General features: G+C 38.5%; 1 protein-coding gene across 1 annotated transcript in view; it reads left to right on the top strand.

Annotated features, from left to right (window-relative positions):
* Positions 1 to 23,795, top strand: part of DENND1B (DENN domain containing 1B) — a 300,147-nt gene that overhangs the window by 206,145 nt on the left and 70,207 nt on the right. The window contains exons 12-13 of the mRNA XM_019530566.1: positions 7,171 to 7,216; positions 11,562 to 11,663. Coding sequence (XP_019386111.1) covers positions 7,171 to 7,216; positions 11,562 to 11,663 — 148 coding nt within the window. The remainder of the gene's footprint in view (positions 1 to 7,170; positions 7,217 to 11,561; positions 11,664 to 23,795) is intronic.

A 23,795-nucleotide genomic window follows, 5' to 3' on the forward strand; every position in this document is an offset into this window, starting at 1 on the left:
ACTCATACATATTCTCCATGTAAGGGTTGTATCATACATGTAAGAAATATTCAAACATTAAGTATTGGAAAGATTTGTACCATAAGTCTGAAGAGTTTCATTTCTAAAAGATAAAGAAACCAAAACAAAAACACTTCAATGGGTGCATGTATACAAGAGGCTACTGTTCAGTCATTACTGTGCATTTATTTAGGACTTGTATTAGCAAGCACTAAATAAATGTGCAGTAACTGGAATTACTGTCCATTAGTGTTGGTGGACGTCTTTTAAGTGACGCTACTACACAGTAGCCTAATAATACCATGCAGCCGCGTATTAGCACTGTCCATGCTGTGACACACTACTGTGCAGTGTTATTCAGCTACTGCACATTCAGTATCTTGTGTAGATGTGTCCTGTGGAGGGTAGAACTTGATAAATTATCTGAACTATTCAACAGGAAATGTTTGAGGGTTTAAAAAGAAAAAATACCTTATTGATTAAAAATGATTTTATTAACATTCTTTCAAGCCGATATTTAGTGAACAGACCTTTTATAGTCCCATTATGCAATTTAATCTGCAATACATTACAGATATAATTGAACAAGTATATTTAGAACAGTTCAGAAATAAAAATTTTCTTGTATGAATGATGATGCCTCAAGGGTGGCCCAAGAAATGCATATTTTTTAGGCCTTACATACTTACTTGTAAGTCCCTACAGTCCATGTACTGTTGTACCACTGATACTTATAGAGTTTTCTTTACATGGTGTAGCTTGACCCTGAGTTACTATAAATATGGAACTTGGAACAGCTGTGAAAGAAGATATAATATAATTTCTTTTTTTCTAAGGACAGTAAAGCATCAGACAGCGTATTTATTCAGTTCAAATCTGGAAGAAGAAAACACACATGAATTATATATTATTCAGTTAGGAATGCATGTTGTTGAAGACCATACAGAAAGACTTCTGAATTTTTTTAAATGAATGAATAGTTTCTCTCCTACTTTTCAGCAACCAACAGAGTATTCTTGAGTTCAAACCAGTGGGTGGTCTGCTTTCAAGATTCTTTTTATATAAATTAAATTTGGGCCTTAATGTTGTAATTGTATTTGAAATAAAATCAGTTCTTATGCAGGAAGAAAAAGTTGAATTTTCTGTATAACTTCTTGGCAAAACAACTTTATTGGAATAAGAATGTATGACAGTTCTGTATGTGGATGATAAAGCATCTGTTTTACTGAACCTCTATTAAGAATGTAATATAATTTAAAAATTCCAGTTAGAGTTGCAAAATGTCTTTTTATGAGATTTAGTCCATTCTGTATTAGGACATACAGAAGTCTGTTTTCGTGAGAGTGGAACAATTATTTTCCAATTAACTTATATGTTCTGAATAACATAGTAATTATTTTAGGAAATGATGCTCTAGATTAATAACATTTTAGGTAACAAGATGTATAAGCCTTGAACTGTATCAGAGGTTAGTAAGTAGGAAGGCTTATAGCAACTCCCAATAACATCATAGTAAGTATATTCATGTTTTGATTATAATGTAATCCAGTAGCATTACAGTTCCATTTTACTGAAATTGATCAAACTGGGTTTCCATCTAGCTGCAATTTTGATTTCATAAATATTAAGGGAGTGTTTGTTTATTTGATTCTGTACTGTTAGGCCTCTGCCACATGTTTTGCTTAAGAACTGATTAACCAGTTAATCATATCTTATGTTGTTAGCCAGCCACATACAAATGCAATTAATAGTGTGATAAAACAAGGAATAAGCCACAAAGTCATTATACAAAAAATGTGTAATAACTTTGTGGCTGGTTCCTATCATGCCATTAACTGAGTGTGTAGCCAGGCTGGGAGCCATCAGCTGTTGGGGTTCCCAACCACTGGGGTACATCATGCATTCCCATGGCTGGGAGCTTTGATTGGCTGGGAGCTCCCACCCTCAGGATTACATGGTGACCCGTACAGCTGGGAACTCTATCAGCTGACAGGGTTCCTAGCCACAAAAATTTGCTATTTTGTGGTACAGGGGGAGCCTGGGATTATGATCCTGGTCTCCCCCTGCACCAGCAATAAGGTATGCTGGGATCTGAGGTGGGATCCCACAGTCATGCCTCCTGCCAAGCACATGTAGCAAAGTGAGAAATGCAGTTGTGGGGCTCCCACATCAGATCCCACTGCACCTTTATTTGCACATCTGCCAGGGTCCTTTTTCTTTAAAATTTGACTTTAGTACTATCAATTACATTTTGCCAGTGAGATTCAGACTTTTAAAAGAGAACAGGAAAAAATAGAAAAAAGCCATGTGCTACATTTATTATTATTATTATTAATGGTAAGGTTAATAGATCAGCTCCATAGCTGTTGTAAGTCAGGATAGTTCTATTGAAGGCGAAAAAGTCATCCCACTTTTTACCAGCAGTATATTAGTGTGTATAAATTAACTATTTAACGTATATAATTTTTTCATTGTAGAAGGCTGGGCAAGGTGGCAACTTCTAGACTAATTCAGGGAAGCTTTGGTAGGCTACATCTTACTTCTTTAGCAAATGACAAAATAGGCTGTTGCATACGAAAGCTCATACTTCTTGGAATAAGTTACTCTATAAGAGCAGACTCCAGGGGTGGGGCACTTTAATTAGAGCAGCTTCAGAAGCTGTTGTAATTGAAATGTCCTCAGTGGAGGCACTTTAACTAAAGCTCATCAAGCAAGATTTAGTTAAAGTGCCCTGGCCACCATTTTGAAGCACAGGTACGCTGATACATGAGATGTGAAAGTTGCTGAAGCAGGCTAATTAGCAGACTGATTAATCAAGTCTGCTCCAATACGCTGTAATTACAACACATTGGAACAGCCTCCCCGCACATCTACAGGCATCCTACGGTGCCAGCCTGCCTTGCCATTCTGCCTAACTTCAGCCTAACATGGGTAACTATCTTTTTTCATCACAGATTTTTTTATAATCTATGTCACTATTACCATGAAAGTAGCCTTTAGAGAGTTAGGCTGAGGAGTTGTTAGTCTATATGCCCCTATTTTGGTTATTACCATGCTCCAGGAGACTCAGTTAATCAAGTCTACTCTAATGTGCTATAATTACAGCACATTGGAGCAGCCTCCCTGCACATGTATAGAAGCCCAGAAATTTTAGTTTGCGTAAATAAATACAGTATATGCTATAAGATGGTTTTAAACATGTTCACTCTATCGAGTTTTAAAGATGTAAGTTTGTAAGTTTCTGTTGTTATATTAAGGTTAACTTTTGCTATGGGTATATGTAGGAAAAAAGGCTAAGTTATGTGGGTTTACCTGAACAGCATTAGTTACAGTAATTAATATTTTTTGGAAAATAGTTCTTTGAAGATGAACTTGGGGATCACCAGAGCATTTTGCTGCTGATGGCAGTGTCATTATGAGATTTTTGTTCAACACCAATACTGTATATTTTGGTTCAACAGCAATTGAACACTTAAGGTGCACTTCCAAGTGCTAAGGAGTTCTTGGCAGGAGTTATTATCCATTGTCTGGGTTCTGGAAATGCCTACTGTATTTCAGTCTAGCCCTGTTCATCTTAACCAATATTTCCATATCAGGTTATCTGTGCTAACACACTATAATCTTTAAAATGCCCACATAACTTGTGTAAGTGCCTGTATTTTCCAAAATAAAATTCAGGACATGCCCAGAGTTGTACCACTGCACATGCTCAGAATTTCTACCTTCTTTGTAGAGGGGGAGGGTTTTAGCAATTCTTTCATATGTAAGCACAGTTAGAATCCTCAAACAGCAAATGAAATAAACTGTTTTAAGAATATCATGGCAGCCACTTATAATCTGGGAAATTAGGGAAGCTGCTCAGAAGACAACTGAAATGTCAGTTCTCTTGCTCACACCTTGAGCTCTGGGCTTCTTTCTCCTTTTGTGGTTACACACTTGGAAAACTAAGCTGTGTGGAAGGGCCCAGTTGAATTAGGAAAAACAGATGCACCTGGCCTATGAAATGTAAAAGTAAGGGTCTGACTTCAATCATTAGAAAATAAGTTATATTATATTATATTATATTATATTATATTATATTATATATCCATAACTTTAAATCATGTGGTCTTAGAAAATACAGGGAATTGCAAATAGTGAGAAAAGTGGGGTCCAGCTGTAAATTTGGCTTTTGCTTTTATTGGCTTACACTAGGCTTTAGTATCACATCCCCTTTTTTTTGTGAATGGACATGCTACATTCACTTTTGCTTAATCACCACTGAATATTTGTGTTCAAAAGTAATATGCACTCATCTTTTTCAAGATAAAATATGGGATGTTTCTCTTCAGGCTATCATCTATACCAGTGTCTTTCAGCCTGTGGTCTGCGGACCCCTGCAGATCTGCAGATTGTGTCTAAGGGGTCTGCAAAAGATTACTATGATTAATCAAAAGTATGTGAATACACACACTTACAATTAAAAGGGGTCCGCATGTCGATTTGAAATATTTTAGGCATCCACAAATGAACAAATGTTGAAAACCACTGATCTATACTATACAACATTTGCTTCGTATACAAACTCTGTAGTGCCAATTAGGGAGAATGTTATTGTGTCCAACACTTCTAATTTTTATCAGACTTTATTGTAGTCTGCTGTTATTTTGTTATATGCTTAAAGCAGGCTCCAATAATGTCATGGGTGGGAGAGCCTTCCTCCATGGTAGGGAATATTTTTAATTATCCGAGCATATAAATGAAAAATAATGCCAGAAAGCAAATGTGAAATCAATTTTAAAAAAATATGATCTGTATAAAAAAATCCATAATCTTAAACTTTGTTAAATGATTACATAAACAGTGTAATTCTTTCATATTCATCCAAAGTTTTATCTATGTTTTCTGATGGCCACCAGAGACCAGTTTCATTCATCTAAATTCATGTTCTGTTATGCACTACAACTTTTGTAGTTTTCTTTGTCTTCTTCTGTGTGATAAACTGAGCCTTGGAATTATTTCTCCATTTCTGCCTGTGGCTGCTACTAGTTTACTCTTTTTTTCTGTAGGTATTTTCTGATGATGTCGTACATTGGAGATAGTCTTATCAATTTAATCCAAGAAAAATTATAGTCTTAATTAGTACAGTAGGTCACATGTATTATAAATCTACTCCTTTCTATTTTTCTTTCTACTCCCATACCACATACACCTTTTTGCCAAAAATTAGCCTTCTAAAATGTGGGTACATGCCTTAAATTGGGAAAATTGCTGATTTTCTGCCCAGACCCTGGGGATACTGAAAGGAGGCTGCTGCTTCGTTTTCTTCTCTTCTTTTCAGGAGCTGCCTGGAGAGAGGTGCGCAGTTTTCAGGGCAGATCAAGGAATTGGTTACTGGTGCAGTCACACACAGCTTTGATTCCTGTTCCACTCAAAGTTTAAAACCAACTGTCTAGAAACATTAGTGGCATTTCTATTCAGGCAGTGCTAAGGGAGCCAAATGACTTAATGTCTTATTATAATATACCTAATTCCTGCTAATTGCTCTTCACTCCATAAGTGTTAATTGCCCTTTCCCTTTTTAATTATCTCGATGTTCTGCGAATCAAGCTAGTCTGTCAAGCCAGTTTTGCTTTCTGTTAGGTAGTCCTGCTCTCTCCTATTTCACCATCCTGCAGACTCTTTTACTTTGTTGCAAAATCCTAGATCTGCACATGGAGTCCAGTTTTCAGCAGCAGCTAGTTTAAGCTTTTTGCTTGCGCAGTCAAAAGCTGTAAAACTGTTAAAACTGAAGCTTTTGCTTGACCATGAAAGGGAGAAGAGGAGGCTGAAGATTGGGCTCTGTCCCTGCTCTGTGCACCTGTAACTCTGGAAAAACCTGGGCGGGGGGGTTCACTCTACCTTCCCCAAAACAAAATCTGTCAAGGTGTGGTCATGTGATGTATGAAAAATATGGTAATTACCAAAGATAACATTGCCTTAACAAGAATATGAAGTTGTAACATGCGTCTAGTCTTTACATGTGTAATATTGACAGATTCAGTTGACTACTGGATTGAAAGTGATGTGATTACTAACTCCAAGTGCTGACTCATAAGCAATGGTTCACACTCCTGCAAACTTTATGAATTCATAACAAAGGGCCAAATGTTGTTGATCCATGAAGCACTGGAGACTGAAAGTTCATGGATTACTAGGGGAAAAAAGGGCCTTATGACAGGCCATCAGTGTTTTCTCAATGCACTTTCATCTAAGACTCCCGTGTCTCTTATTCTTGTTCCTGTTTTTTAACTTAGTTCTCCATGATGTATACAATACTTTATAGTTTGGTATTAAATCTGTTTGAAACATGGTGTCACCCCATCCTTCTCTGTCTGTACTGCTTCTAACAAGTTATTGAAATGTACTGGATAAGTGCCTTGTAAATTCAACAGATCAACTATAGTAAATTAGTAGGACTGGTGGTCTCAGTCCACTGGCTTTGCTTGATTCAGAATGCAGAAACTTAGATTCAGCTTTAGGGTATTATTTGTGAGCTTTTTGCACCTAGTTTTATTCACAAGTGGAAATAAGAAACTTTCGAGTTATATTTTAGTAACAGATTATGCAAATTTTAAATTAGCAGAGGTTGGGGTTAATTGCTAGGCTATGACAGGGCTTTGAACCCAGGTTGTTAATCACATAGTAGAGAGAATTGAGTTAGACTAGGTTTTTACAAAGTTTGTGTTATGATGTGATGATGCAGTAATCTGAATTTAGTCAGTAAAGAACACACTCTCCAGAATGTTATGTAAGTGTCAAATTAAAATGAATTGAGAGCCAAATAATGACTTCTCTGGGGCAGCATTTGTAATATGTTATCCATGTTATTTAAACCTGAACTTTCAGCAAAGTTGGAAAAAGCTAATTCAAGATGTCTTGTATGCTTCTTAAGACAAACTTGTCAACTAGTTTTAACCATCTTACTATATTGTCAGGAACCATGTCTAGTATTTTTGGAGAATTTATTTCTATTGAAATGCTTGATCTAGATTAAATATATGCAAGCATGTCATACTGTTTGAAACAGTGTAAGCCACCTGGAGACTGCTGTGTGGAGAGGATTTTTTAAATTTATTTCATATTTAGAAGATTACTTACCATTCTTATTTCAAAAGAATTTGAATTTTTTGTTTTGTTTTTTTATTGTAGTGCACCAATGCCATATCTAATTGGAGTTCACTTAAGCTTAATAGACGTAAGTAATTTTCAACCTATCCTTTGCATGTAGTATATGTTTAAAATGGTAAATATTTTATTTCTGTCCCTGGCATAATAATTGATTAGTTCATTTGATTATAGAATTATATGTATTATAGAGAATAATTTGAATGAAGTTGCCTAAGAAACCTAATGTAACATATCATAATGGAAAGATTAACTTCAAACATTCAGAAGCACTGTAAAAGTAACATTTTTGGAAGAAAGGTTTTGAAATATGATTCAGATTTTTCAGCATGATTTTGTTTATATTTAATTACCTTGTATGCATTCCCTTGTACATTGTATTTAAAATATTTGGCTCCCAGTACAATATATGGGTGTAACTGCTTCACTAATCTTCAGTGCAAAATCAACTTAATTTCATCATAGCAGTTTTAGAAGGAAGCGGCTGATTTTCATCACTCTGTATATGGTCGTCATTCCATATACTATTATGTAATCTAATCTTAAAAATGTAATCTTACTTGGTTCAGTAAGGTTGTCAGGGCTAATAATGTGTTGAAATAGTTGAGCCACAACTCTAATTTTTCCTGATAATGATAGTAAATAAGACTCTTTTGGGATAAGTCTGCGCTGATAATTAGGATTCCCCTGAGAGTCATCTTCAACCAAGGCAAGACATAGGAGCCATCCTTCTCCTCTCTGTGTCTAATCTTGGGTCCTGCACAAACAGCTAGTGCTTACCTTTCTTCAGTCTTGGACTACTTGTTCCTTCTGTATTTGGCCATTATTATGGGTGGTAGTATGTGGGGTTGCTGCTAGTTATGCTTATGGTTTACAGCAGCCATGTGAGTCCCATGTGTGCTGCTGGGGAAGGTTGGTGAGGAGGCACCCTTGACGTAAGGCCCTAAGAGCCCCCTTCGGATATTCAGGTAAAGGTGTCATAGGATCTGATGCATGATCACACAGTCATGCCTCCTGCCATGCCATATGTGCATAGCAGGGGGTGTGATTGTGGGATTGAGCATCAAGATCCTGTTGTGCCTTATTGCTGGTGCTGGGGGAGCCCAGGATCACGATTCTGGGCACCTGCTTCTGTGAGCCCCACAGTGGATGAGGCTTGCACATGGAACCCTGGCTCCGCTGTGATCCCTCTCAGTTGATGAGGTTCACAGTAGGGCCAATATGTGGACCATTGCCCCCACGGCGAGACTTATCAGCTGACAAGGCTCACAGTGGGTGGTGCACTCTGTGACTGGGAGCTCTGTCACCTGATGGGCCTCCCAGCCACAGGGGAGCACCTGGCCACATGTTCAATAAATAGCGTGATAAGAATGAGCCACAAAGTTATTCATGTTCATTTTTTGTCAGATAACATAGTTGCTTATTGCTTGTTTTATCACACCATTGATTAATTGAATGTGTAGCTGGGTCACAGTGTAAAGTGTGATTAACCAGTTATTAACTGGTTAGTCATGCCTTAAGTGTAACCTGTGGAGGTGGCCTAACACTCATCAGTTCTCAGCATGGGGTTGGACTGACTTCATGGATTATACTTAGGAGTTTTCACTATAGATGTTTGGTAGACATGGATTTGTGAGAATTCAAAAAGTGAACCCTAAATGGCAGTTTTAGTCTTGGAGTCTTAGTAATACCCAAGGACCTGTGTGTTAGGATTCTTTATTCAAAAGAAGGATTGAATATAATCATTCATCTTACTCTAATATAATGTTTCTACCAAAATAATCTCATGTTATTAGGATGGCTTTAAGAATAAAGCAGTATTCTTTTACCCAAAAATAAGTACCTTTTTTTAGAATTTTAGAAGCATGACAGGGGTTTGTAGATATCACAGAGAAATCTGTAACATGCTAGAGACAGAAGCTCACTTAAGTATCATTTTTTAATTATTTGGGTCAGGTGCAGACATTACACTTATACCGGTATAAGTGATCAGAAATTGATCTATACCTGTAACAGAACAGAAGTTTGGCACATGCAGACTAGGTTAAAAATGGCAGAACCTGGTCTAAACTGCATGTGTACACATGCGTGCATGTGTGTCCTCCCTCTCCCACCAAAGGGTGAAGGTATGTTTTGTTCACTACCAACCTAAATTGTTGCTTACACAAAACAGTGTAACTTGGATTCCGTCTTGGGCTTTTTGAATGTCTGTACCTAGCCTTGAAGACATCACTGGCCCTCTGCGAGTATTCTGGCTACTGATTTTCGTAGAAGAAATAATGTCAATTTTCTGTTTAAGAACTTTCAATAAATTCTTTTCTATACAAGAGTAAATTCACATTAGCTAAATTAAGGAAGGAATTTTTCCCCCATGTTCAGCCTACCAAGTGAAGTTACCTTACTGTCTCTGCAAATGACAGCGATTCCCAGGTAAAATTGTACACTCAAATACTCTGTTGTGTTGATATTAGGGCTCCTGAAACATTTAGGGCTCCTCTTTTGTCTCAGCCCTCAAGACAATAAAAAAATCTTCAAAGATGTACTTTCTCTGAAAATGAGTTCCTTACGAAATCCTTATTATTTTCAGGAACCAATTTTGCATCTTTTCTCCAAAGAAGCAATGTCTGAATTTTTACCTTGTGATCTTTAATAAAAGTATTTCACCTTTACTTCCATAAAACAAGTAGACCCTCTGGATTTAACTTAGTTAAGAACATTAGTTGATGTTCCTTTTTAATTCTAGCATGATTACATTATAAGCTTCATCATCTGTTTTCCATAAATATAAGGTGCTAGATAGACTATTATAATTAATTTTACTCATATTATATTTTGTTTGCATTTTTATTAACAATTTTTAAATGCTCATTGTTTTCTAATCTTAGATATAGGACTTCCTCAAATTTCTCTATTTTTTTGCATCGTGCCAGGAAAATAGCGTCACATGCTTAGAGGGTGTACATTTAGTAAAATGAGTGTGCACCATGCACTACCAATTAATCTACAGTTAATGTGGCAATCCTCATCAAATCACGGACCACATAACAGCACTTTATACAAATTTGACGGTGACATTGCAGAGATACTTTTCCTCAAGAGCATTAGACTGGTTAACTAACCTTAAACTGGACTTATAATTGTTGCTGCAAGACAGCCATATGAAAGAAGATCAGTAGTGTAGGTAATGAAGAATTTTAATTGTCTAATTTTTTTCCAACCAAATCAGATATTCTAAGGGAGAAATGTTAGAAACAGCCATAAGTTCACTTTGTTTGCTCACTGTCACTTAGAGATTCAAATAGTGTTAATCTCTAAAGCTACTGATTTCAGTTTGAAGAGAACACTGTGAGTTTACTTTGAAATTTATCTTGCACCAAACCTGTTTGACTAATCCTTTTACAATAAGATTTTTTTTAGTCCATTTGCTCCCTTTTTGCTGATCTTGTTATGCCAGGCCCTTCTCAACCATAGTTCAACTGTTATGCAGCACCTTTCTTTGTTTCAGTGATGACTGAATTGTGGATGCAGCTGTCTCACCAATCGTCATGCTCTTTGCCTGGCAGACAGTGTTATTCTGACATGTTGATGTAAAAGACATCAAATTATTATAGCATTATGGTCACCCAAATCATTTGTTAACCTTCTCCCATAGAGTTTATTAGTCAAATCTTTAGATTTTGTTAGAGTGAACTCAGTATTTTAATAGAATTATTTTTCTAAAAAGGTATTTTAATAATGTATTATAGATTACAGTATGTTAATTTTACCATTATAATTTCCCCAAAGGTATATAGTAATTTTATATTTAAAAAAACAACAATTATGTCACACAATGTACGTGTGACTATGGAAATTTAGAAACACAAAAATAGCTGATACATTTTCCAGGAGTTGCTAAATTGTAATGTTCTGTCTTCCATGTAGCTGGTCATAATTATGTTGAAAGCATACATTATTTTAGTATTTTAGATTTCATAAAAAATTAAATTCTGTGAACTATTTTATTAGTGGTCAAAACAGAAAAGGTATTGAAGGATCAAATTTCACCTTCAGTTAGATTGGTGAAACTCCATTGCCAACAGTGGAATTGCCTGGGTTTAAATTGAGAACAGATATTGGCCTGAGAAACATCTGAATAAAATGATTAATTTTGATTTTGATGTTCCTTGGTAAATGTGTGACTATTGCAGAGTGTTTGTATTTATACATCTTTGCTTTTCTCTGATGAGGAAGATACTTTCTAAAACTTCCTAAAATGATATCCGTGATCTGAAACATGATAATGTTACCTTTAAATTATTTTTAAATGATTATAATTATAATTTTCATAGTCCTTTCCAGCAGAAAAATGTGTTATTTGTGAGGTCGTTGTATTTGAGTCCTCATACACAGTTGTATTTTTTTTCCCTTAACAGAGAGTAAAAAATAGATCACTGGACGATGTGGTTTTGTTAAATGTTGACACAAACACTTTAGAAACCCCATTTAATGACCTGAACAACCTGCCTAGTGAAGTGGTAAGTCTAATGGGTATTTCATAGTATTTTTTCTCTCCCCATTGCTTGAATTACGTATACTTATTTTTGTCTGCTTTTGCTAGCTGAAATAAAAAGAATAAGGAGAAAAAACACCAGCTGCAGACCCATATTTAAGATTTTTACCTTTTTGACAGTTGAGGAGATGTTGAATGGAACATCATATTCCTTATTGTAAAAGTAGGATCATAATTATAAAGCTAGCTGCATTCATTAGGCATAGCTGCTTTAAACGCAAGAGTCTCTTCATCTCATCTTAATCATTATATTACAAAGTAGGCATTCCTGTCTGCCTAGTGGCATGTCTTGCAAAAGAGCGAGAGAGTTTTTGAAGGCAAAAAGAAGAAGGGGGCCAATTATCGGCTTCTGCTTCCCTGCCACCTGCCAGCGCTTTTCCTTTTAATTAATGATCTGATGGCACTGGTCAATATAATAAGAAATGCTTGTACAGTTGGGGTCAGAAAATTCAGGCTTTGATCTTCTCCAACTTTCTGAAACATTTATTTGTTTTCTCTAAATTATTTCAGTTTTATTTTAATCTCTTCTATCCTGCTGAGGGCCGCATGAATGAAAACCTATACTGTTTGTCATTTGCTTTGGCAGAGCAAAGACTGCTTACTTAGAATTCTATTTGTAAATTAAACTGCAAACCCAGTTTGTCATAAAAGACATCTGATCCTTTTGAAATGACGAAAACTGTCTTTTGTCTGTAAAGGATGATAAATTAAGTGCCAGTTCTTTCTGGACTTTGATCTTACAGAGGGGTGGGGGGAGTTTTTTGACTCCTTCTCCTTAAAATGTAACATATTCTGTATATCATTTTGAATGGTCGCAAAAATGCATTACACTTACCTTGCTTTTCTCCAGTACAGTGCTGAAAGAGTAACTTTGTGATACCAACCACAATGTGTTTTGAATTCTAGATATTCAAGAGACAGTACTAGTATGATATTTTAAGTAAACACAGAGTTCTGTAAAAAAGGAAGCAAAATCAAATAATAGCCTTTATTGAAATTTCAATTTTTTTAAACCCAAAGTCTTAAACTAAGACAGTGTGATGACTAACAGGCTATGTCTTTAAATCAGTGGTAATTTGACTACTTGCATAACAGAAAGCAAAACCCTGATGACTGCATTAATGGTTAGCTCCAATTTATACTCATATTGTTAAATTGTAGATGGTTTTGAGATAATCAAGGGAGAATTTAGATAGATTAAGTGTCAGATGTAGCTATCTCCAAGGTCAAATAGAGGAAATAGACTTTGGGCATGTTTTGTCTGTTCGTAATGTATTTCTCAGGACCATTAAAAATGTACTGTATTTTATACAAGTGTTACAAACTGAGTAAAAACACCTAGTCATTCAATGCTCTGTCAATAACGTTAAACTCGTTTGAAGTGCAAAAGCCTATCTTGTGAAGGTTAGAATGTTTGCCATGAAAATTCATATGCTCTTGGTCAAGTGATAGCTGGTAAATAAATTAAAAATTATGTATTGTCTTATGTAATACAGAGCTATTACAAAAAATGATTTCAAATTGTAAAAAAAAAAAGTCAGTGCATTCAATGAGAGGGAGGCTTTCAGTAAGTTGAAACATGCTATCAAAATACCCCTCTAATCAGATAGGCTGGGTTAAAAAAATAGTGAATACAAACCTCCTTACTTTTAGAAGTGTGTTTTCCCCCAGGATCTGTGCATGTAAGTCCCATTAATGTTAATGAAGGCTGCCCACGCAGAGTACACAGTGGATTCTCTATAAGAATACATTGCTTCGTACATGCTGTAGAACATGGAAGGAAAACTGTGCTTTTGTGGATGTCTTACTTGCAGGATTTTATTTAAACAGAGTTTCCTTGATATAACAAGCTTTAATACATTATTTTATATTGAGTTTGACTGATCCCATCTCTTGCTTTCTTTGCTGAGCAAGGAAATTATTTTCCTTGTGGAATTAATTTGTTAATTAAAAACACATACCAGCATAGGTGAAAACCTCTAAGCAAAGGGCAAAGACAATATACAGGTTCTGGCATATGAAATGACAAGGGAGAGCACACTGTCTTCCATTTGTAAGAGCAATTTCAAGTACAACTGTTAACATATGTGTATAAATGTCTAAAATATGTAATAAAAGATTATAATACCGTAATCATTGGTGAGACTGAAAAGATCACAGCAGATGTACTTGCAGATGTAAAACATTTAAATTCATATAAATAAGACTCACAAGTATAGAGACAAGGGTGGTAAACCTCTTGATAAAATGGATAAACAGGAATAGCAATTAAAAGTGTTAAAGCAGAGCAAACTGTTGAAAGTATAAAGGAAGCTTTAAATTTACCATCCCCCTCCAAAAACTGATTTCAGACAAATTCACAACCAATATAATACATTTAGCTTTTTCAAAGGATATTGTAAATCTGGCTTTTGTGTCCAGAAGGAAATGAGATAATAGCTTTCATAATTGATATGTCTGAAAATGATATTTTTTCAATAGTTAGGTGTGTAACCGTTTAAGAATATGTAGTAATATGACTTTGTAAATGTTAACGCTTTTCTTATTATGAATAAACATTTTTTAAATTATAATTTAAAATCTGAAATGCATTACTGTTTGGTATTGTGTCTAATATACTGTATAATAAATTAACTGGGATTTTAAGGACCTTTTTAAATCATTCACTTAAGCATTTAAATTATACTTACAGGCTAGATGACTTTCTATGCATGTGAACTCTATTATTTTGTCAGATTGACCAGTGGTCTTGACTGTTCAAAGGTCAGTGGTCACAGTTGTCCTGAATTACCAGTCCTTTTTTCATGTGGACCCTCTGCTGCGTTGCATGCTGTAATCTTCTTAATGGCTTCGTTCCAATATTCACACATAATATTTTAGATTTATTGACTGTTAGAAATACTACCATGCCAGTAGCAGTTCCGCTACTCCTAAGGTATTTAAAATTGGAAAAATAAATCAATGCAAGACTTTCAGGAATCCTTTGTTTTCCTTAAGGGGAGAGAATAAATCCTTCTTCCTCTCTTCTGACAAGAACACTTGTTTTTAGATTTTATCATTTCACTCTGGATTTGTCTAATATCTTTAAATAAAAAATAGGTAGCTACTTTAGTAGGAGTAAATTTCCTATAACAATAGTTCTTAGAACACACTTCTTCCCCTTGGAAGATTTCATGCAATGAAGTTTTTAGCATATGTTAATGTCTCAAAAATCATAGTAAACTCCAGAAAATGACAAACGTTGGGCCTGATTCTGCAGTAACTTATACATGTGCTTAACTCTGACCATGGGACTGCTCATGCTTAAAGTCAGGCACATTTATAATGATCTGCAGGATTTGAGGCCATTCTAGTTAGTACAAGGTACCATTCCATTGATGTCAGTGCTGAGCCTTTAGTCTGTATATCAGTGGTTTGAGAAATATGAGTTGTAGAAAATGAAATTCTGCAAAAAATGCTTCACTATTTTCTGTATTTTGTTAAATAATATTTCCAAGTATTTTTTAAAAACTTTTGCTGCAACTGAAAGAGTGATGATCTATGTAGCACCCAGACAATAGGAATGCCATATTGTAGCTATACATGGTCTTCTTACAAAGGCTTCCATTTTAAATACAGAAGTAAACTCAGTTCAGTATCACAAATCAGACTTATTTGTTAAGTGGGCTCTAATTTATTAAGAAAACTGAACATTTACTGTGATAGTTCAAGTGAGAAAAAGTTATTTCTCAAAGTACCGTACAACTATTAGTGTTCTTGTAAAATAACTTGTAAGTAACGATTAACTGTGCAACTGAAAGGTTTAATCATATGTTTAAAATATTTTATGATGTTTACCAATTAGGAAAAAATCCAATACACAACAGAAGAGAAATGATAAGAAATCCAGAATTGTCAGAAAAAAGATTATTTGAGAGCTGTTAATGTGCAGAACATTTTTTTTAGCCATTTTGCACTACAAAGAACATTTGGCATCATTTTAGAGCTTGAAATATAGAAGTACTGCATTCTTATGTTGAGCCCTTTTTGTTTTGTAGGGATCTACATTTACTTGGATATGTACCTAAAGTTTTAAAACAAATGCAAATTGTCTGTTAAATGCTGATGGGCATCTCAAAATTGAGGTGTCCATATTAGAAGCATGTTTAATCTCCAGTGCACTGAAAAACTCTCTTCATTGAATTAATGATCTACAGATTTTGAGGTTACATTTTTCTTTGTAAATTTCTCTTCTTTTTTTTTTATTCCTCTAAGTGGCCTCCATTTCCATACCTTAATCCATTTTTTTACTGCTTTAGACTTGACTTATTTGTACAGTGACCTGTTTCAATGGGAAGATTTTAAAAGACTGGTTTAAAACGCATCAACACTGATCCTTTAAGAGTATCTGCAATATCTGTTTCTCTGAGACCTGATTTTTGCATGCTTTTGAACATGGTCAAATGTGTGATTTGTTTCCAGAAGTCTGATACAAACAATGGTTTGTTTTAAGTGCATATAACCAATCTAAAAAGGAATACTGGGCTTAATCTTGCCCACCATAAGATTTCAGTCTTACAAATATTTAGGCACATGTTTAAGTCCACTATACAGATACCTGAGAGTCTACAGGATTGAGAGCTTGAAGAGGAAGATGAGATTAGAGACAAACTTTTCATGAATTTCAACTGCATGACTAGGTCCACTATCTAGTAAAAATAATTTGGTATTTTCTCGATCCACTATCTGGTAAAAAAAAAAAAAAATTGGTCTTTTCTTTTATTTGAATTGCAATGAAAACTGAAACCATTTAATATTTTTTCAGCATTCATTCCATCAGCTGACCTGTATATTGGACGAGTTAATAGTACTAGGATGTTTTTAATGTCTTTGAACTAATACACTATTTAGAATGCTCTCAGTATTGCATTGGTGGGCTTGTTCTCTGTTTTCAGCTGCTTTTATTTATAACAAATATACACTACTAGAAGGAGAAGTTTCCCACTAGCACAGCCTATTAGCTTATTTGAAGCACACAGGACCTCTATTGTTTTGATTGCTTACCCCTAACTCCTTCTATGGATTTCTCTTGTGACTGAACGTACTAGCTGGCTCCTAATACCCTCTCTCCTATCTTTCTCTGTTCCACTTTTATTTTTTCTTGAGTAATCCTTTTCACCCTTACACCCCTTCTCTTTTCACAGTGTTCCTTACCCCACTAATTCCTTTTCTTTTTCCATGCTCACTATAACATTCTCTTAATTTCACCAAAAAAATGTATTGCCCACCACTCAGTCTCCTACTGCTCACTATACGTGTTCTGGTTTTGCTTATAAAAAACATCATTGAAAGTAAGAAATTAAGAAAAAAACATCATTGACCATTGATAAGGCACCCCACTCTCCATGATGAAAAAAATAAAATAGGCTATCAAGATCCACATACAACAAGTCAAAACAACATAATCTTCTTCGTAATTCACATCCTTTCTTTTATGTTTCTGTAAGTAACAGTCCATTGGAAGATATTTTACAACAAAATTGAGGGCTGTGCTCTAGTTTTTAAAGGAAGAGCCCACATTGAGATAAAAGGAGTTGCCTAGTGGCATTCCACGAGGAGATATGAAATTGCAAAAAGTAAAAAATACAGAACATAAAGTGTTTCCGTCCCAAAATGCATTTGAATGATATTATAAAACCTTTCACATTAATGAAGAAAAATATGTTGTGCATTTATTTTATATGTTTGTGCTCTAATTTACAATTTGCATGGATTTTTTAAAAATAAAAAGGCAGATTTTTCTTTTTTTAGGAAAAGCTGTATTTTATAAGAAAAATGGAAATCTGGTTTTTATTTTTGACTAACTAGAATTTTTTGTATCCACCTTCCTCTCTTATTTGTACATCAGTCATACAAAACTAAAATTGCTGACACATTTCTCTCTTGCAATGGACATGTGAATTTATTCCCCCTTAAATTAAATAAACTTCAATTTTTATAACTTTCAAAATAATTATAAACTGTAAGACAAAGGAAGTAAAATGACAAGCATTTATTTTTGCAACCTTGAACTATGTAACCATTTTTTGTACTCTGAATTTTACTTTTCTTTTTCTTTTGAGGTACAAGTAAAAAAAAGCTTAAATGAGCATTGGTGTATGCTCTCCATGGGCTAAACGAATCAGGCTCTAAACTTTTATCTGGATCTATGGAGCTTGGATATAAATTGAAAAGATCACAGCTATGGGGAGAAGACCTATACTGTAAAGGCCTTTCTGCATAGATTATGAACATCATAACTCAATAATTTTTTTCAAAACTATAGTTATAATTGGACCCAATGGGGGTCTCCCTCTTTGATCAGATCACAGTAACTGTGACTTTACACTGGAAAATGTCACTACTGTGAAGGTTTATCACCTGTAGAGCTGGTCTTTTCTCTGATGCCATGTTCAGTTCTCATTAGCATTATTCAAAGTTTAGTTGTTAATTAGGTTGACACTTCAATTACAGTCATCATCTACAAGAACAGTCATGACTGCTTGCATAAAGAAACAAAAAGATATTCATTCTTGCATACATTTATAAAAGAATGAAGCCTGTTTTAGTGATTCCTTATGCTTTAAAGGGTAGCATAATATTTTGTTTAAAGAATACCTCCCAAAAAATTGCTTTGAATAGTATCTGATAACTTGAGTATTTTAGACATTTTGCAACAAAAAAATACAGATTTATCATTTGGTTCTTTAAAAAAAATACTGGCCTTTTTAACATAATGTTACTTATGTGCTTCAGATATCTACAAACAGTGCTTGTTATTTACCATCCAGATCAGGATGGCTTGACTTTAGAAAACTCAGATACTAAAAGGCTTCCACCCAGGTCCAGGTTTGGCATTGTGGGGACTGCCACTTGCAGGTTCCTTTGAGTTACAGCCAGGTAGGGGAGTGCCTGCAGGTTGAACAGTGCCTCTTGGCGGTCTTTCTCACGGAATGGGCAGGAGAGGTACAGGAGGAGATGGCAAGGCTCCGGGACATCCTCCGCCATGAGGAGTTAGTTCATCAGTTTGATGCTGGAGGAGACCTCTGGGACTGTGGAGGAAGAACTGCCAGAGGCGGTGCTAGAGAAGGGAGAGGACTGGAACTTGGAAGCTGGAGGCTTGTGACCTCTGGCAGCAAGCAGAAATCTTCATCTCTACCTGCAGCAGTTCATCTGGAGAACAGTTATGGAGCCCTAGCAACGGGAAAGGGAAAGGACCCAAGCAGGAGCAGGTGCATCCTGCAGATCAACACCTAGCTCTGCAGGTGGTGTCATGATCAGGGCTTTGGCTTCTTGAACCATGGGATGGTGTCCCAAGAAGAAGGATTGCTGGGAAGAGATGGGATCAATCTGATGAAGAGTGGGAACAGCATCTTTACAGACAGGCTCGCTAAGGTAGTGTTCTAAACAAGGCTGTCTAGGGGATGGAGACCAAATCCCTGAGGTAAGTGGGAAGTCAGTGACTCACAGGTAGAGCAAGCAGGAGGGGGCCTCAGGGGAGGTGTTGTCATTCTTCCTTGAGAGGACGTCAAGAAATTAGGGCAATTCACTAGTTACCTCAGGTGCCTGTACACAAATGCATGAAGCCTGGGAAGCAAGCAGGAAGAACTGGAAGTCCTTGCACAGCCATAGAATTATGGCATGATTTCAGTAACAAAAATTTGGTGAGACAGCTGGAATGACTGGACCACTGTCATGGATGGGTAAAAACTGTTCCAGCAGGACAGGCAGGGGAGGAGAGGAGAAGGAGTTGCACTTTATGAGCCATGTGATTGCTTAGAGATCCAATATGAAACTGGAGGTAGTTTGAGTGGCTCTGGGTTAGGGTCAGAGGACAGAGCAGCAAGGGCAATGATATGGTGGATGTCTGCTATAGACCAACAGACCAGGAGGAAGGGGTGGATGAGTCTCTTCAAACAGCTGGTGGAAGTTTCCCAGTCACAGGCCCTGGTTCTTATGGGGGACTTCAGTTGCCCTGACATCTGCTGGGAGGGCAATACAGCAGTGAGCAGGAAATCCAGGAAGTTTTGGAGAATGTTGGGGACAAGTTCCTCATGCAAGTGCTGGAGCAGCCAATTAGCGTTGTGCTCTTCTTGACCTGCAGCTCACGGATGAAAGAATGGTGGGGAATGTAGTAGTGGATGGCAACTGGGGCAGCAGTGACCACAAGATGATTAAGTTCAGGATCCTAAGGAATGGAAGGATGATGAACAGCAAATTAAGGACCCTAGACTTCAGAAAAGGAGACATTGACTCACCCAGGGAATTCATGGGCAGGATCCCCTTGGGAAGCCATTCTGTTGAAGAGAGGAGTCCAGGAGAGCTACCTGTACTTTAAAGAAGCCTTACAGAGAGATCAGGAACAAACCATCCTGATGTGCAAGAAGACTAGCAAGTATGGCCAAAGATCAGCGTGGCTTAGCAGGGAACTCCTCAGTAAACTAAATCACAAAAAGGAAGCTTATAAGAAGTGGAAACCTGGACAAACAACTAGGGAGGAGTATAAAAGTATTGCTCAGGACTGCAGGGATGATGTCGGGGAGGTCAAAGCACAATTAGAGTTGCAGCTAGCAAGGGATGTGAAGGGTAACACGAAGGGTTTCTACAAGAATGTCAGTACGAAGAGGAAGATCAGGGAAAGTGCAGGCCCCTTACTGAATGGGAGAGGCAGCCTAGTGACAAAGGGTGCAGAAATGGCTGAAGTACTCAGTGCCTTTTTCACTTCAGTCTTCACAGACAAGGTCAGCTCCCAAACTACTGCCCCTGGCTTCACAGTTTGGGAAGGAGGTGACCCGCCAACAGTGGTGAAAGAACAGGTTAGGGACTATTTAGATAAGCTGGGCATATGCAAATCCATGAGGCCAGCTGGGATACACTCTAGGGCTGCTTTCAGATGAGCGAGCACATGCTTGTTGCAGCATCTCAAAGCAATTTGAGAGTCCACAAGAGGCACACTGGGAATGAAAAAAATGTTCCCTGTGCTGCATGTTTGCAACCCAGACTCTAATTTTGATACCAGGAAATCCTGGTATTAAAAAAAAAAAAAATGCTGAAAAAAGTGGCACAGGGCAAGCTCCTGAAGCATGTCCTAAGGTAACCAGAAGCTAGGTCCTCCAGAGAGATCCTCTGGCATCCAGCCCAGAGCATTTCTATGCCTGCTGCCTTCCCTTGCTGCTTCAGCATGCTGGGGAAAATAGGAGCAGGGCAAGGCTGAAGCAGTGTCTCGGACCCAGGTTCTGTCCCTGGCAAGTGTGGACATTGGGGTGGGGGGCACTGTATGTGTGGTGTGGTGGGACTGTGGGTGGAGGGAACTGCTCAGGAGGGGTAGGTCTTCTGCCCATCCCCTGGCATGGTGCACAGCCCCCAGCCCCCCAGCGGAGGCAAGGGCTGTCAGGATGCCCAGGGTTCACTACTGTCAGAGCCCCCCTGCACGACGCACAGGCCACCCACCCTCCCCGCCAGCCCCAGGGATGGGCTGGGACCTCCTGGCAGGAGCTGCAGTCCTGGTCCCAGAAACCACTTGGATGTGTGGTGTGGTAGGCTGGGGGGTGGTGTGGAGGTAACAGCAGGGGTGTGTGTGTGAGAGAGATCGCGTTTGGGGGTGGGGGAGTGCTCTGGGTAGGAGAGGCTGCTAGAACCAGGCTTAGAGCCCCCCCCCGCCCTATAAAGCAGCTTGTGTAGGGGGAGACCAGCCTGGAAGGGACGGGGCTTGCCCAGCCCAGTCCTTGAGCCCTAGTCAAGCTCTACCTAGGAAATGCATGGGGATCGCTGGGACCTGGGCATAGGCACAGGGAGGAGAACAGCAAGGGCTGGCACTGCTCAGAGCCACAAAGCAGGTGGAACAGCTGCATCTGGGATGGAGGTCCTGCCAGGAGGGAGCAGGCAAGGGCTGTGGGTCAGGAGTGAGGAGCACTGGTGAGGTTGTGGGTTGAGAGTGAGGGTCAAGGGCAGGGGCAGGAAACTGGCATATCAGAGCTGCTCAGCGCCCCACATTCTGGTAAGCAAAGGAGGCAGGGACAGCTCTGATTTTTCTGTGATTAAAAAAAAACCCTAAAAGCAAATGTTGAAGTGTATAGATATTTAGAATTCGGTTATTCTGATGATAGAGGTACTGACAGGCTTCCAAACTGCTTTAAAACTGTAAATATATCAATAAAACATTGTCCAACAGATCTCCCTATAGTGACATTTCACTTCTATTCACAGAAGAACATGGATTTGAGGTTTTTTAATGAGAGAATTTGGGGGGTTTAATCAGAACATTTGCACGTTTTAAACAGGAAACACCAGGATCTCTGCTATTGAGGCAAGTGACAAGACACAAGCAGAGGAGCCTGACCAGGGTCAGCACCAAGAACCCAGCTGGATGACAAATGAGGTGGCTGACCTGGCCATTTGGGGCCAAGAGGACATGTTTTGGCAGTTCAAAACAGGCCACTACAACAAGCAAATCTTCTGGGTGGTAGCTGCCCAGATGACAGAGCAGTGGCACCAGAAAATGTGACAGTAGTGCTGCACGAAGGTCAACTGTGCAGCCACGGCCCACTGGCAGCTGGCCCAGAGGTGCAGGCAGCTTTGCTGCACTGCTCATACCAGAGTCCAGGCAGCTGTGCCGTTCCCATCTCAATCTGGCAGCCATGCAACTATAAGGACGCAAGTCCAAGAGGGCGTATGCTGTCACAGGTGGCAGCAGATCACTGCCAGACTGCTGCAGTGGGAAGAGGATACAGGGGCCACTCTAGGTTAGGGCTGCTTCAGCAGTCCAGCTGGCACAAGGGGCCGGATACCAACTGACTGGGCCTCAGAAGCTCCTGAGCGTAAGTAGCCCTGAGCTGCTCTCCAGTGCAGCTTTTTATACTGCAGTCTCTAGCTCCCCCTGGCTGAAAATCCAGGAGGAGCTGGGCAGGGTCAGTTTGCCCCAAGTGGCACAAATTGCCCCAAACCAAAGTGCATGTTCAGGCACGTGTGCTGAGGTGCAAATCTCTGGCACAAATTTGTGCTTCTCCTATTTGAGCTACTGCAAGCACACGTGCCTGCATGTGTGGATGCACCTTAGAGTGCTGAGGGAGTTGAATGATGTGATTGTAGAGCTTCTGGCCATCATCTTTGAAAACTCATGGTGATAGGGAGAAGTCCTGGATGATTGGAAAAGGGCAAATATAGTGCCCATCTTTAAGAAAGGGAAAAAGGAGGATCCAGGAAACTACAAACTGGTCAGCCTCTCCTCAGTCCCTGGAAAAGTCATGGAGCAGATCCTCAAGGAATCCATTTCTTGGAGGACAAGATAATTAGGAACAGTGAGCATGGATTTACCAAGGGCAAGTCATGCCTGACCAACTGGATTGTCTTCTATGATGGGATGAGTGGCTCTGTGGATGTGAGAAGACCAGTAGATGTGGTGTACCTTGATTTTAGCAAGGCTTTTGATACGGTCTCCCACAACATCGTCACAGGCAACCTAAGGATGTACAGACTGGATGAATGGTCTGTAAGGTGGATGGAAAACTGGCACGAGTATTGGGCTCGGAGAATTAATCAGTGGCTCAATGTCTAGTTGGCAGCTGGTATCAAGTGGAATGCCCCAGGGGTCAGTCCTGGGGCTGGTTTTGTTTAATATCTAGATCAATGACCTGGAAGATGGCATAGAATAGACCCTCAGCAAGTTTACAGATGACACCAAGCTGGGGGTGGGGGAGTAGTAGATACGCTGGAGGATAGGGCTAGGATTTCGAGTGACCAAGACATGGAGTTTTCAACCATTTTTAATAACTCTACCCCTGGTGGATGGATGCGGAGGGCTAGGGGGCAAGCGGCAGCAGTATGGGGTGGTAGGTGGCAGCGGCAGCCGCTGTGTGCAAGCTTCCTCCCCCGCATCCAGCCATCCCCCACAGCCCTGCACCTGGGAGGTGGTGGCAAGATTGAGCCAAAAGATATCTCATGCAGTTCAACAAAGACAAGTGCAAAGTTTTGCATTTAGGATGGAGCAGTCCCAAGCATCGGTACAGACTGGGGGCTGACTGGCTGGGCAGCAGCTCTGTAGCAAAGGACCTGGGGGTTACAGTGGACAATAAGCAGAATG

Source organism: Crocodylus porosus, unplaced genomic scaffold, assembly GCF_001723895.1.
Source record: "Crocodylus porosus isolate Cpor-Errol unplaced genomic scaffold, CroPor_comp1, whole genome shotgun sequence".
Classification (NCBI taxonomy): Eukaryota; Metazoa; Chordata; order Crocodylia; family Crocodylidae; genus Crocodylus; species Crocodylus porosus.